The 16,918-nt window shown below is 34.8% G+C and overlaps 1 protein-coding gene across 1 annotated transcript in view; it reads right to left on the minus strand.

The window, feature by feature from the left end:
- TARBP1 (TAR (HIV-1) RNA binding protein 1) overlaps positions 1–16,918 on the minus strand; it is a 36,239-nt gene that overhangs the window by 11,470 nt on the left and 7,851 nt on the right. The window contains exons 8-20 of the mRNA XM_035559108.1: positions 16,069–16,165; positions 15,061–15,150; positions 13,187–13,325; positions 12,023–12,119; positions 11,544–11,719; positions 8,397–8,494; positions 7,627–7,788; positions 5,904–6,097; positions 4,933–5,185; positions 4,647–4,835; positions 1,954–2,153; positions 1,722–1,793; positions 642–762 (exon numbers count right to left, since the gene is read on the minus strand). Coding sequence (XP_035415001.1) covers positions 642–762; positions 1,722–1,793; positions 1,954–2,153; positions 4,647–4,835; positions 4,933–5,185; positions 5,904–6,097; positions 7,627–7,788; positions 8,397–8,494; positions 11,544–11,719; positions 12,023–12,119; positions 13,187–13,325; positions 15,061–15,150; positions 16,069–16,165 — 1,888 coding nt within the window. The remainder of the gene's footprint in view (positions 1–641; positions 763–1,721; positions 1,794–1,953; positions 2,154–4,646; positions 4,836–4,932; positions 5,186–5,903; positions 6,098–7,626; positions 7,789–8,396; positions 8,495–11,543; positions 11,720–12,022; positions 12,120–13,186; positions 13,326–15,060; positions 15,151–16,068; positions 16,166–16,918) is intronic.

Here is a 16,918-nt window from a genome sequence, read left to right on the forward strand (position 1 = left end):
TTTCCACTTGATTTACTTTATAACAAAAATATTACCAACTTTTCTTTACCAGTTAATTGGACAGGAGGGAATGAGTAAAGGATCACCCCTTCCTCGTTCATTAGATAAGATCAGAATTCTATACTACGAGAATGCACAGGTTATGATCTAATAGCTGCTGTAGTAAATTACCACTGGTTTTACACTAGTGCCAGTGTATAAGCAGTCATGATATAAATGAAAATCAGACCCCAATCTTCTCCATTAATCTCATTTATAAAGGCCTAATTAGACAATAGCTCTCATAATTCAAAAAGTAGTTTGCAATTGTTAAAGTGAAATGCAGTGCTTCAAAATGCAGACTAAAGGAAAATACTTAATGGAACAATGGTTACAATTTGGATACTACTCAGTGAAGTCAGAACATCCCCTAAAATACAGAAATAAACTTGGAAGAGACTTTTTTTTTTTAACCATTACAGTTTGGCGATTTGGATGAATTAACTCATGTCTTATAATAAGGAGCAAAAGAAATGTCTTAAAGGGCAAATCTAGACAGGCTATACAAACAACTACAGAAGTACTTAAAGTTGAATTGTTGTTTAAGTACTTTGCATTTTAATAATTAACATTAAATTTATATATGAAAAAATGAAGCTTACTTTATCAAGTAGTTTGCTGACAATGTCTTCCATAAACATCTTATGCAAGGTATTTGATCCATCCAACAAGCACAGAAATTTAATAGCACAAACCCTCACATAGTGATCATCTCGGTTTGTACTGTAAAATATTAGTAAAAAAAAAAGTCAAACTATTTGTTCAGATATAAAGATAAATCCTAAATTAAAGGAAGTAGCAAGCTTTATCTTGAACATACATACGATGCTCTCAACTGCAGAAAAGACTGGGCTATAGAAGAAGTCAAAGGACTTGTTTAAGATGAATGCATTTTGTTACTCAGTTAATGCCAAAAATACATTAGAAAGCTCAAATTTTGAGAAGAATGACAAACGCTGCAAATATGCTGGGAAATCTTGAAAGTGGAAGGCAAAACAAACACAGTAAACCTCCCATTTGTCACAAAAGACTGAGAAATTGCCATCAAATTGCCTGTAGTGAGATGACAGAATACATAAATAACCCAAACCAGACCATCATTGATGATGAAGAAAACTGGTGAGTTCCAGTCCAGGTTATGGCAACAACACTTCCCCAAAATACTACATTGTAACTGTTTCTCTTTTTCCACTGAGTAAAGGTTGGAGTCAGGGTGAAAAAAAAGTTCAATATTCCAGCAGCCAATGTCCCCCCATTTTGAAAACTGGATGCAGAGCTTACTGCCGGTATGTCAAAATAAAAAGGCCTACAGCCCATGTTGAAAAAAGTCAAGCTCCAAATGCAGCTGCATTAATTAAAGCCTAAATTTATTAACCGTTAAGTCTGCAATGATGAGATACACATCAGCACTCCTTATGATAACTGCACCCTAAAAAGTCTTATTTTTATGAGGTGAAATAACGAGGAAGTAGTTATTTCTGTTCCATTCAGGTTATCAAATTTGAATATACTTTCCTGAAAATACCTATCTACATTTTGAATGTAATGTGACATCATTGTCTTTCACTGATATTTAAGATTATGAATATACTCCTAAGAAGCTGGCTCAAAAAATGTCTTTCCTATTACAGCATCAATAGTGATGAAGACACAATTCAGACTAAATATTGTAAGATACATACCTTTCCGTAACAACATTTGCTGCACATTTTTCTCCAAGGTCTTCTACAAAGGCATGCACATCCTGTATAAGTCTTCTCAGACAATAAAAGACAAAGAAACAAAGTTAGCAGAATAGCACAGAAAAAACTTTTCTCAAATATCTCAAAGATTAGAAGAAAACAAAGACCACAAAGTTGTAGCAATCATACACATGGACCTGAAGTATTTTTATTTTTATTTTTATTTTTTTACCTTTGATCTCTCCTAAATACAGTTCCAAAGACACAAGCCTCAGTGATAAGTTCACAGTAATTCCCAGCATTTAAGAAAGCATTTGTCAACGCACTTCTGTCATCAACGGCGGGAAATATCCAAGATCGACAACAATGACTAAGGACTACATTGAAGACTCCAGTCTTTGTAGCGGACAAATCTATGAGCTTGAAAATTATCTGAAAAGAAGAAATAAAAGATTAAAAGTCTAGTTTCCACATTTGCTAGAATTATTAAACACTACTGCAATATTATCCTATTAGAACAGGTGTGATTCCCTCTGGCATCTGAGACTTGCTCAGGTTAATACTATCTTGAATTTATTCACAATTCTCTGATTATATTGGCAGGTGAATGGCTAACAACTGGCCCACTATGTTTATGTTGAACAGGAAACAAAACAAATGCTTATGCAAATGTAACACACAACTTCAATGAGTGCACAAACCTGGTGTTTTTAATCAATCCGCATGAATTTAGAAAAAAAATAATTTCTTCCATATGTACCTATATCACTAATTCTCTTTAATGAGGATTACATCTATTTTTAAGTTCAAGTTCATATTTGAGAAGTTTAGGAAATTTAAGTTCTAGCACAATTAATATTTGCATAAATCACAAGGAAGGAAGCAGAAGAAACGAAGCCTAAAACCGCAGCGCTCTGGGCACCCCTCTAGAAGACGTTCTGTGTTTTACCACAGCAATACTTCCTTTTTGGTACAAAAGTATCTCTTCATTCCACACCCCTAACTATTATTCAAAAGACAGTGGACTGTGGCAGGCAAAATTACGCTTCTATAGTGAATCAGTATCAGGCAATTCAAATTTATTTATTTATTTATCTTTGTCTCTAGCTAAAACTATACAGCCACTGCACAAGGGGTCATGGCAAAAGAGACTGCCAAGGAGTGGGATAAGAATATATGTAAGTAGACACTTGCTTGGGAACTTTATCTTCATTTTCTTATGAAGGGGCAGAGGGTGGCTCGACCAGATGCCCTTTGCTGAATATAGGAGACCTTCATTACCTCCTGATGCTTGTTGTCGTAGTGTGCCCCACTGCAGACAATGGGATAGCTGTCACAGAGACTCAAGATTCAACACTGGCAAAATACACCTTAAATAATGTCTCAAACACTAACACTGAAGTTAAGACAAGTAGTTCTTGAAAATTAAAAAAAAAAAGATCAAAGAAAAATAAAAGCTACAGCTCATCAGTTACCACACACAATTACTAATTCTAGACATTCATTAAAACAAAAAGATAGCAGGTTTCTAGATCTAGGCATTTGCATCTCTTTGTATACATCTTATTTTGACTTGGGTCCACATTATGACTACAAACGCAAAGTGTTATCTAATGTTTAAAATAGATGACAGCAACATTGTTTTGAAGAAAATGGGCCAAAACAAAGTTAATACTTTTTTTTTTTTTTAATTATTATTTACGAATATGAGTCTGAAATCAGGACAAAGCTAATTATGTGGACCTTCAAGGCAAAACTGCAACCCCTTTTACGGTAACTTCTGTGCCACGTGCAAAGCAGCACAAGACAATAATTCTAAGCATACATACATATGGGTAACATTTACGAAGTATTACTGCTCTGGTAAATGTGTTACAGTAATTGTGGACTGCTCTGTACAAACATCTAATGTTCAGGGGAAAAAACAATTAAAAAAGCAGGGAAACATCAAAGATTATTTAAAAGAAAAATATTTATGTCATTCCTGTGTATAGAGCCAAGTTGAATCAAAGCCCCAGTACTGAATACAGTGACTCAAAATGAAAACACCATGACATGTGTGGACTTCAGAAATATAGAAAACTACATACATCTTACAAAAAACAGTAAAAAATCATTTTTTGTCTTCCAAAATATGAAGCCAGTTCTACCACGCTCTAAGGAGACAATGATTTTTCTGTTGTTTCCTACACCTGGATATTCAGAGAAAAAAAAAAAGACCTTTAAAGATGCAGTTAAAGTAGTTAAATCTATCTCATTCCATCTTATTAAGTGCTGAAGGGTTGTAATTTTTCATCTGAGAAAGTATTTTCTTAAAAGACCATTAGAAAAATTTCCCAGAATATTAAGTTTTTGCCAGTGCAGGTGGCAAATCCCAAACAACAACAACAAAAAAGAATTGCCTAATATAAGTATAGAACAAAGACCAAAATACGTTTTACTGAATGCAGAACATACCAGTCTAAAAATCAAAGAAACGGTACTTTTCATTTTCTGTGTTAGAAGAACAAACAACAGATATGTAGTTTTTCATTTGTAAGCCTTACTCTGAAGCAGCACAAGTTTGCAAACAATAAAAAACTAACATTTTAGAAATATGCATTTTGATCTTTTGTTTGTACTGCATTGCAGATATCCTTCAATTGTTTGCTATTACCTTCACTAGCAGAGCAGGAGAAAAAGGTGACTGAATGAATGAGTATGAAGGCTTCAGAAATCTTTTTACTTTTTTACCAAAAAGAACTATCATTTCTTTTTGTTTAAAGTTCTATTTGTTTATCCTCACTCTAATTCTCAGATCAAACTAGTACCTTTTCGAAAAGGAAAAATTCACCACAAACACCAAAGAGAAAATAAAAAGTAAAACACATTTTTAGATTCAGGTAAATTTTGTGTTCATTTCCCAAAAAGAATTCTTAAACTGACCTCTTTTATTTTGGCATATGCTTGACCCTTTGCACTTGCAGCAACAGCTAGAACCTCAGTATCAAAGATGAACTGAACAAATGCTTTCAGATTGGACCAAAATATTAACTGTGTGTTGCTCAAAGAAGATATGATTTTCCAAGCCAAATCAAATGCTTCTATGCAGAGAGATTCTGATGAGTTCAGAAGCTAGAACGAAGAGGAAAAAAAAAAAGTAGTAGTACATTTGACAAAACAAACAACCAAACAAAACTGTTAGTATCTTGCAGCTGGTTATATCTTTTACCTTGGGAACAAGGACTTTCATGCAGTTGAACACAGGTAAAACCTGGTCTGAAGGAAGAATAGTTAGGGCTTCTAATGCAGACTGTAGAATTTTTCTTGATCTTTCAACTGTAAATAAGGACAATTCTGAAGTTTCTTCTTCTTGAGCCAGCATTGGAAACGTATTTAAAACAAAACGCAGACAAATCCACTGGTCACGAACATAGCGTGCAACAATTTTTCCCCATCCCTGAGATGATGTTTCTTCACATAAGCTGTAAGAAAAGTATCAGTCTTAAATATATACTATATTAACTCATCTTATGCATTCCTATCTACCAGGAAGAGCTTAACCGTACTTACTATTTTTGAGATGCTAAAATTTGCACAGGTGCAGAGGGAGACTGGGCAAACTCATGGAAGAGAAGTCTACAAGTAAACTTTTCTAAACACAGAGAAATGAGTTCTGGGCTCAAGTAGTCTCATTATTCAAACTTCTGGGACAGTGATGTTTCCACAGAATACTATATGCCTTCCATACCTTCATGTTCCCAAAGAATTTGTCTTTTAACCCTCTGGCTTGCTCTGGGCTTCCTTCCCTTCCCCAACAGTAAATAATTTCCTTTTAAACCAACTTGTGTACATGCCATGGCTTTGTGCTCTCTACAGATATGTGAACTGGCATAAGTATCAGCAGTATTCAAAACCAGTTCTGGTTACATAGTACTAGAAAGTAAATAGCTTTACAGCATTGGATGACTGAGCTCAAGAACTTTTGGTCTGACCTACTATGGCTGCTTTAATGTTCTAAAATCTGAATGTAAAGGCAGAAGAGCACCTGAATGAATCTTTCATATTCAGAATTTTTCCTTTTTACCTTGGTATAAAGTTATCAAAGAGAAGATAAGGAAAAAAAAACAGCACTTTAATCACTTCTTCACTCTCTAATCCAACTTTTTCTGAAGTATTACTTAAGCTACCTCACAGACGTACCTACTTTTTTCTTCAATGTAAGGTGGTTTCTTCAATACTTCATTAAATTGGAAAAAGGAAATAAATCTCTTTAGAGCATCCACAGAAGGCAGAGCTTCAAGATGTGCTTCAGGTTTCTGATCCATTATTTCGCAAACTACTGTGAGTGAGGCCATGCTTATTACTTTTTTAATTTGTTCTTTAAGCTTCAGCTCCTAATAAGATCAAATCAAATATGAACAATCAAACATGCATCCATTTCTTCTAATATATTAATAACCAACTGATACATATGGTAATCCTGTTTCTGTCACCTTGGACATCACAAACTAGCGACTCTGCACCCCTGTACTTCCTTTCTCTTAACCTAGGCATAACACAGTTTTGCCTTAGCTAGGTCAGTGCAATCAAGCACAAGTTGGGAGCACTGAAAAAAAGTACAAGCCTTACAGATTACAGTCATTTATTCATTAAGTGCAGGAGTCTAGCCTGACACTCTAGCTTGGAACACTTGTATATTGCCAGGTAGCAGTCTATATATTGCTGGACACCAATTAAAGATTAACGTCCATGTAGTCACAAACCCAATGCAACAGGACGGTGCAAATCTGGAATTCCTTTTAGCCTCTTGGAACAGCTACTGCATGGTCACAACACATACTGTGTTTTGTGTATTTTATATGCATATATTCAAAGCTGAATGAAACAAAAAGTCTTAAAGCATCAATAAGCATATAGTTTCCCAGTAATATTAAAAGCTAAGTGTTATTTAAATATCTTCAAACTACTTTCAGCCGTCTAGAGCACAGAAAACATTTTCCCATCTGAATTACTCAACATTTTATTTTTTCTTCTTAAATAAACTTAAGCTGAGAACGTGCTATACGAGCAATTGGAAAAGTCATCACAACAGTACAGTTGTCACTGAATTCAAAAGAAGTTTGTAAAGGCATCATTGAACATGTCTGAACCAGAAAAATGTTTACTTCGAAATTACTGGTGTTAAGCACATAATTCATATATGTTCTTTGTTAGAAATTCATTCTTGTTCTTTGTTAGAAAAGTAAACCTAGCAAATCCAATACTTAATTTTTTTTTTACTGTGCTATTAACTGTTCTTGATCGATAATTCAACCCAGACAATACCAAAGCCTATACTGCCCAGGAAGTCTTTGTTTAATCCCCTCCTTTTATATGACAGTAATGTTTCTTTACCTTTTGAAAATGTATGTATTAGGCTAGTATACCTGAAATACAACTATAGAACAATGAACATAATGATTTGTATGAAAATCCAAAGCAATGCTAGGTTCTGGAATTTTTTTCTCTGTATGTTCAAACTTTGAAATTGTAAAGATCATTGATACTAAGGCATACCAAAGGCATTTTCATTTAACTATAACAACCTAGGTAAGATCAGTTCACGTTCGAGGAAAAAAGCTTTTGAGTACCTACTGTCCACTATTACAACTGAAGTTTCACTTTTTTTTAAAAAAAAAAAGTCGATACAACTAAAATGAAACTGAAGTAAGAAAACAAAAGTACTAAAAATCTTAGCTACAAATATTTTACATTGACATTATATTCCCAACTAATTACACATGCGGGACAATATATGTATACGTGCATACACACAATTTATACTAGAAATATGGCTATAACTATATCATTGATATCTGTATTAATAACTACAGTTTAATTTACTTTATATTAATAAATATTGTTATAATACTGAATTAATTACCTCTTTGCAATTTGTCTCCCGAAAATTACGAATAGAGGCATTAGTGAGGGACAAAATGAAATTCTTGATAGTTGGTAACTTTTTCCAGCTGACTTGGGAGCACAAATTCACAATCTCTGGAATTAAGGCTAAGTATAGATCACAACGATCCAGATCACCAACCTAAGAAAGAGGATACAAAAGTAAACTGAAGCATTAAGAGGTGGAAACAAACTGAAAAGAGAAAAAAACGTAATATCAACAATGATAGCAGAAGGAAAGCAACAGGAAGGAAAACAAATCAGTATTTTAAATCTTGTCTTTTCATCTTATAGGTTATTTTAGTTTAGGGCTTGTGATTATGCCTTAGAAGAGGCAGTCTGAAATTCTGTAAGAAATCTCCAGTTCTTTTAATTGGTAAGGTTATTTCCCTCACTGGGAGCAAAGGAATGCCCCATAAAATCCCCCGAGCTAGCCTGAAACAGTGTTCAAATCTAACTCAGTTATCAGGACATAGCACTGCATTGCACCCTATACACATACAATGGTACGTTCTGCACTTCTCCAACTGGATTTTCTCTCATGATTATATCTTACTTTATGGCTTTTTATTCTCCTAGCCTATTGTACTTGTATTTTTTTTTCACACCATAAAACTACCCGTCTATTAAGCTGCTCACTCAGGGAATCATATTAAAATGCTTGAAGACTTGGTATAAAAACTAAGAACATCGGTAAATCAAATTAACAAGCAAAGTCATGCCAAAGTAAGTCTCATAACAATTACTTACCGTACTTAATTCATTTGTAGTAAGCTGACGGAGTATAAATTCAAGAATACTCTCCACAGGTGTCATTAGAGATTTCCAAATAAAAGACAATACCTTATCTATGTGAAAAGCAAAATAAATGCATTAACATACAGAAGTGCACTTTCTTAAATTAATTTATTACATCATACAGATTTGTTACAGTGTCAATGTTATACAGTAATAAGTATTCAAATACCGAAGAAAACCTTAAAAACAGTTCAGTACTGTTTAGCAACACAAACATTAGAGCCAAGTGAATCAAACCAGATGATAACCTTTCCTGTGGTTTATCTTGAATTGGCAAGCCAAAAAAATCCATGGGAAACCCAAAGATAAAAGCTTGATTTTCCATTTCTTAATGCACACTCACCGTAGTTCCATCCCTGTGCACAAACACCTTATTTGTAAACATATTCCTTAATAAAGAAGAGTTTTCACATCCAGCAATTAATTGTATGCAAGAAAAACACAGTTCTCTAATATGTACAGAAGTGAAAACGGTGGGGTTTTTGGTTTTCTTTTGTTGTTTTATACTATTTAAAGATAATTGAGATTTAGATAGAGACCAATCTTTACCCCTGGTAAAACACACTTATCTACAAACACACTTCAATCTGTGCTTCAAAAGGGTGAGAGCTAGCTGGCACTGAAAGCCAAAGAAATAATATATCAATATGAAAATGGAGCTAAAATCCTCTGCATGACAATCCTGTTCTAAAACCATAAGTCGTTAGTTTCTGTATTTAGGGGAGTTACCCAGAGGATACATCTACTGATAATTTTTCACTTGTTGACCTTGAGTTAGACTTAATTCAGCAAAGTTTTTATGAAATAGAGGAAGACCTTCAAAAGGTAGAAATAAAACAGGATTCACTTCCAGAAGTTCCAAATCAATATTGTGATTATCTTCAATGGTCCCTATTAAAATGGCTCACCGGACTGAATTTCTAATGCTTTGTGTGTATAGAACAAGCAGTTTAACTACATCACATTACTAACATTTAATCATTTTTTTCTTAAAGTGACTGAAGTTTCAAATCACTAAAAAGTCTTCTGCAATTAAAATTCAGAAATTCTTCAGATAAAACGTTTAAGAAAGAAAACGACAATTTGCTATCAGTGGCTCTATAACACTATCAAAAACAATAAATAGCAAATGCTTACTGTTTAAAACAGTGAAGTCTCACAGCTGTACAGACAGCAAGACCTCTGGAAAAATACTGCTGCTTTCAGATATATGTCTGTCCCCATTACAGCATTTTTAAATAAAAGCACTTTCTAATTATTATTATTTTTGTTTTAGAAGCTTAAAAAAAATCCCTTCTTCTTCCCTAACATTTTCTCATTTTCCATTTGACAGAAAGGACTGTTCACCTTCACGGCAGCAAAGCTTTTGTATTCTACAGCATTACATTTCCCACCCCCCCAACCACCAATGCAGTCTATTCACAGCTCTGGAAGCAAGATTTATTACTTGGCTCCCCTGAGCAAGATGAAGAACCATGAAAACATTGTAGGAAATAATAGAAGAATTACTTTTCTTAACACAAACAGACGTAATACTGTAAGTCCAACTCCAAAAGCCTCTTTAAAGGCTACTGATGATGAGCTGTAGTATAGCACCTACAGGAGGGAAGCATTCGAAAGGACAAAGATACTGTGATGCTCAGCCTTGCAATAGCTTAAGAACTCTGGCAGCAGAACTAATTCTAAGTTAGGCATCCAAATTCCCAAAGCAGAAGCAACTGACTGCATCTACATTAGCAAGCATAGCAGCACATAAGGAAATGATTTATGGAATAAAAACCTAACATGTAGTCTCATGTGTTTTAGAGGGTTCTGCTTCCAGCTTGCTCTAGCCCAGTGCTGTGATCTGAAAGCACACTGGCAGTTGAAACACATCTTCCAACTTAGTTTCACCTGAAGGAATCCACCTCAGCAGTCAGAGACCATCCCACAATACCAACTTTAACGGCCTGCATAATTAGCATTCGACATTTCAGTCAAACAGCTGTAATTCAGGAGGGGGGTTACTGTATAAAGCACGTTTTAAAATAAGGTTAGGCATTTAACGTCAGGACTGCATTTAGACATCTTTATGAAACCTGGATGCAGAAACCAAAATCATTTCTTCCCCCATGTAAGAGCCTAAATTTGTGGCCCCTGCTCCAAAGTATACTCTTGTATTTCATGTTATAAAACACAGAAAGACAAAAAAAAAAAAAAAAAAGACAGTCTGGTGAAGCAGAAATCAAACGTCAAGTTCCCTCTTGTTTTAGTTCTGCATTCTAATCATGGCAATTAGGTTGCAATGTTTCACTTGCTCTCAGGAAAAAAACAAACAATAGATCTGTTCTGGTTACACATTGACAAAACCTTTGAGCAAAAGGAGTAGTAAGGACTCCACAGCCTTTGCCCTGACTTTGTAGCTGAAAGGGCTACAAGTGCTCAGTCTGTGGGGGACCACATCAATCATGCCAGCAGGCTTGTGCTTAAATGAGTACCACTTAACCGTCCTGCTTTTGACCAAGATCAAACTAAACCAAGTCAGTTAAGCTTGCCAACTGAAATCATGCCTAAGATTGTGAAATAATTAGCGTCATCCTAACTTTTTCAGTCTGAAAAAAATTAATTGAGACAAAAATGTCTACCAGTCAACCCGGAGAACGGTAGGTCTAGGAAGATCACTTCATGCACTCAGGTAAGGCTCTGCCTGAACCTGGGGTAACTAAGCAGGTTAGGCTGGGCTTCTGTACTAATTTATTTTTCAAGTGGCTAAATGATTTTTGAAATCCATACATCAGCAAAGAACAGGCCTATAGGCACTTGTAACATGGGCACATTCTACAAAATTTAACTAACTGCAAATCTAATCTTAATGGATAACCATGTTTTTTTAGGGTTCCATATTCTCAATTCCCACTTTGGGAAACCTTCAGAAGAGCCTCTGTAGGACTGGACCCACAGCCTGATTTCATAGAAGATTATGTCAGCTTGTCCACTTAAAAAAAAATTTCACTTCTAGGCTTGTATTAATTTGACAAGATAGCCTTAAAACATTAAGTACCTTATTTTTAGTTAGACTATAATTAATATAAGACACAGTATACTGAAGACATCACTAACCATCTTGCGTATTGGAACATTTTAACGAACGGGTCTGCAATAACTTCAAGAGAAGCTGTAGGCTTTTATCTGTTTTCAGTGTTGGTATGTAAGCATTACTGCCCAGTTTCATCAAGACATCCAGAAGAGGGTTCAAGAAAGCCTCTAGTTCAATCCATTCTATGTTGCTTTTTCCACTACACAAAAACAAAAATTAAAAAGAAAGTCTTCTTCTGAGTATCTGCCTTAAGTACTGAAGTCACTTACTTATGGAAATAAATAGGACACAGGTTTCCAAGCCACTTAAGTATCTATAGAAATGTTATCCAGTATGTTTGCAGCAACACTTGGATAAGGTCTAAGGGTCTATCAGGCTGACCCGATGTCTACAGAGACAAACAGACAGTTTCCCATCTTGATTAGGCTTCTATCAGACCCTTAGGGCATAGGTAGATAAGAAAAAAAGAGCAAAAATGTAAAGTAAGATAATTCATACTTACCTGGATTTATTCCTCATCTGCTCCACATCGGCAGCCAACAGAATCATTGTTGCAACAAGCTTAGCTTCAAACCAGTCAGGCATAAAGCAATTTTCTCCTAATTAAAGATATTTTAAGGTTTCCACAACATTTAGAAAATAGCATTTTTTAAATAAATTATTGAAAGAAATTAATAGTATAAAAGCAACTACTGTTAAAAATAATATTACTACTATTTTTTTGCATTCTTTTACCTAAATACAAACTCAAACACAAGTACTTTTCCTCTACACATCATAGAAGTTGATCCCATTTGCCTCTGCACCAAAATCAATTTTAGGCAATGAGCTGTATTTAGTAGCAGATTCCCCACAGACTTATCTACTGCTTTTAAAAATATATTAGCATATTCAAAATAAATTAACCAAGAACATAATTCCATTATGCTTCCTCAGAAACATCAGCTGTTATTTTAACTAGCTAGAAATTGTATCAAAAACTAAAGCTATTCTATCAAAAGAATTAAAAAAAACTTTTAACCAAAGTTTCATCAATGATACCGGAACACATCGTATTTATGAATAATTTCTTAAATAGTACTTAAGTGGCTCTGGGATTTTTGATCGGTATGTTTTTGGCTTTGGGAATCTAGAAAGCAAAATATCCTTTGGAGGTCCAATCCAAGCAGCTGCATACAGCCCTCCCCTCTCTCTCCCCCCCCACCTAGAACTGCTTACAAACTAAGATTCATGTAAATGCAACAAGTTAGAAACATTGCTGTAAAAAAAGCTTTTACAAAGCTTTCCTGTCAAAGGCAAGAGATTTTCTTTCAAGGCTACCAGACCTGTCTGTATCCACATTTGCTTGTGTTTTCCTTTGCCCCCATACTCTAGCACTTTCACACATCCCCAAAAGACTAACATAAGAAATCTGATGGACTAGCATCAGTGCAGCAATAAAACTGAATATTAAGGCTTAACTTTCAACTAATACTGCAGGACTATATTTAGTGAAGAAAAACTGGAACTAGAAAATAAAAGTTCATATTTAAGAACGATGAATGCCACAACTTTAGCAGAATTTGAGTAAGTACAATATAAACAAATTAGTAACTTCTAAAATCCAAAGTACTTTTTTTAAAAATTATCTTCAAGAACTTTTTATACTAACAAATATTGAACTTACTTTCAGATGCTGGTGTCTTAAGATACTCTACCACAAGACCGCGTACATACAGACATAGTGATGATGTCTCTTGATGCTCAAAATCAGAGCGCACAGACTTTCTGAAGTTTCTGTCATTCACTTGCAGCCAACTGCAAAGCTAAATTAAAACCAGTATGTTACTATTTAACTGTATCTGCTAGCTCTGTACTGACATTACTGTTGCAAGGTAACAGCAGTATGTTGAAGCACTGTCAAATATCAACTGTTACATCAACAGATCCACACCAATAAAGGCTTTCACTGGAACTACTGGGAGGCCTAACAGACTACTCTCCTCAAATACAGAAAAAGTTTCTTCCATAGACTAGTTCAGAGCACCCAAAAAAATGAAATTATTGGTACCATTATAATGAAAAAAACAACTCTTCAATATAACGCTGGTAAAAAAAAATCTCCTTATCTCAAAAAGGCTTCTGATCATTGAACGTTACCTAATGAGAGCTGAGCTTTTATTTCAACTTCTGTGCCAAAAAGCAACTGAATAAGATGAAGGTACAGCATATATAACAAGAGGTCACTCTGCACAAACCTTCTTATCGTATTGCTAGACAACCAACCAAAACTATGGCTACTTAATCATCTGGTTCTGCATATCCTATATACAAAATGATTTCTTTTTTTCCATAGCATTTTGCACCTTACAAAGACGTAACACATACGCCCTCTGTAAATTTGCAATTCAGAATCTCACTCTACACCCTAGGCACATTTTTCCTTTAGAGGTTACCCTTTTACTCCTGCCTGTGCTGGGTTCATCCAAGCTACATGCAAATCAGAGGCAGCTCATACATTTTTTTGGCCCATATACTGGCCCATTCAGAGAGTCTCAGGATGCATACTCAGACACTACCTTCAGAACTAAGAGAAACGGAAAACATGCACCATTCTAGCAGACTATCACTCTAAAGATAAACTTAAAAAAAAGTTTTTCTTCAAATGAATTTTTACAACATAGTTTAGAGGAAAGGAGGAGAAGGAATTAGCCAAAGGAGAGAGAAAAATATATAATACAGAGAAATAACTGCCTGTAGATCCGATGACCAAGAACAGCTTCAGCTGAGGATGTTACATCCACCTGGTATCCTTAATAAAAGTAGAGAAGCCCAAGTCGTGGCTCCATGGATTCCATAGGATGCCCTGCTTCGCACTCTCTCCTTGAAGTTACCAACGATTTAGAGGAGTGAGCATGGATCCCTGATGGGAGAGATTACAGATACTAGTACAGGCTTACCAGTAGTTATTTTAGTTCCTACAACAATGGCAAAGGATGCAGAAGACTAGGACTGTGGTGAACACATCAAAGCCTCTTAAAGGACCAGTATTCAGGGACCAAAGTCTCAGTAAGAACTGATTCTGATTTGCATTTCAGCATGGTTAAACCCAACAGCTACAATACTAGATATACTAGAGAAACTCTAAGAAACGTGGTGAACTGGTGTATACAAGCTCCTGTGTTCAAAAAAGCCTCTGCCTCAAAAAAGATTTTTCTTCTGTAGAATTGAGAATTTCTGCATGAAGAGAGGAAAAAGTCACTTTTTTCTTCCCTCCCTTACTTTCAACAACTATGATGGCATACCTTAGAATTCCTTTTTGTTTCAAATCTGCCAAATAATTTGTTTGGGGTTAACATTAACTCCTCTGTAGTACTAAAAAAAAAAAAAAAAAATCACAGCTTCCAACTGGAACACAAATCCATTAGGACTCAATATCCAGAAAGTCCTGCATTGATGCAGAAGTTGCTAACCATTTAAATATTAACAATAATATATTATGCATTTGTACGGGTATTTTAAAAAGTGTTTAGTAAATATATAAGTACCTTTAGTTCTCACCTCTATCCATAACATAGTATCTCTCCTTAGGGATTCATCTGGTCTAAGGCACAGAAGAAAGCTTGAAACTTCTGGAAAAGACACTTTCTCCTGAAGAAATCGATTAAGATATAATAGTTGTTAACATAATATACAATGAATAACATCTACCTAAGGACTCAGGAAGTCACTTTCATCTAGCAAATGTTGTAGAAGAAGAAATTGACCTTGCCTTTCCATGGTACAGACTCATTTTTGGCTCTTAGGGACCAGCGTACCTTTATCAAAGAATATAACTTAACTCTCCCAAGTATTAAAATCATGGAATGGGTTGAAAGGGACCTTAAAGATCATCTAGTTCCAACACCCATCTGAAATCTATCTGAAAATTAATGAATGACTAGAATAATAGTGATATCCATTATTAACACCTTTTAAATGAATGACATAAATGTTCAGTCACCAGTAAGTCTTATTTCTCTATTTCTGAAAGGAAATTTCCGTTCCTCTAGCTGTAACACTGAACACAGAAGCCTATAATTGAAGAGGAATGCTAATACTCCACTCATCTAAGAAAGCAAGCATATCATAAGACAGCCAGAACATAAACAATTTGACTACTGAATAAAGCTTTTTTGCTATTTCATCATTAACAATAGTTTTATCATTCTGATATCAAGAATACTTTTACTCTCTTAGGTACTCACAGAAGTCCATTCAGTTCCTATCTGTTAAAACCTGAGTTTATATAGTGAATATCATAATAGAATACTAATCCTTAGATTCGTGAAAACCCTACAAGATAGTATCAACGAATAAATGGTAATGAAATAAATTCATTCTATGAAAACCAGAATTAACAGAAGTATACTCATTCTTAAGTACTCATTTTTTTTAAGTAGTCGACAACAAAATTGCAAATCCAATAAAACCAGTTGTTCAATGCTGTGTCTAGCAATTTTTTAATCATCTGTTTACACAGTACAAGTGTTGGTGTATTTGTATCACCATCGGGAAGAAAGAACTCACCACATCTGTCAAATGCATAGCTGTTTGAAGAAGATAGCACTGAGCAGCTCCACGCAACAAAATCTGATGTGTAATCATGGTACACTGCAGCACATCTCTGCAAAGAGAAAAATATGTACTGTAGAAAATACATGTTTAGGAAGTTTAGACATTTCCTAATTACTAACGATTTTCCACATATTAGATTGTATTTAACATACATATTACGTATAACAATCTTTGCCCTAATCGGACAGAATACAACCCTAATCCCAGACTACTGCTCTACGTACTTTCAAAAACTGAGGTTAAAACTTCGATAAATGTATATGACAATATTAAAAGTATTGAAAAAGTACAGGAAAATTTTCTGTGATCACATCAGTTCAAACTGATAATTTAATGTTTGCATTTCTACTTCTAACAAACAGGGAAGTAAATTATGTATGTCATCAAATTCTTACACTAGCACTGAAAGAAGCTGGATGAAACCCTCACTGCTCTCTTATCAGCAGATGTGTCTGTTTTATTCTTTGTAAATTACTTTTATTCAATATTCCTTAGTCTACCCATAAGATTTTATTTCAAAGTTCAAATTCAATTAAACTGGAATAATTACTGACTTAACAGATCTGGAAAGTGAATGCAGGCACTTCCAAAAAATCAGTGCAATTAAGGACACAGTGCATGCCAATAACTTTCACCTAGATTTCTATTTACAGGTCTTTCAGGTGTCAATTTGTGGGCTGCCTCCAGATGTAGGCTCAACTGCCATTACACAAGGTTTTAATGTATTTAAAAGAAAAGTTGATTGACACGTATCAGTCAGGAAGTATGGATGATCAGGAAAAAAACGATGCCAAAAAAAGAA

Source organism: Cygnus atratus, chromosome 3, assembly GCF_013377495.2.
Source record: "Cygnus atratus isolate AKBS03 ecotype Queensland, Australia chromosome 3, CAtr_DNAZoo_HiC_assembly, whole genome shotgun sequence".
Classification (NCBI taxonomy): Eukaryota; Metazoa; Chordata; class Aves; order Anseriformes; family Anatidae; genus Cygnus; species Cygnus atratus.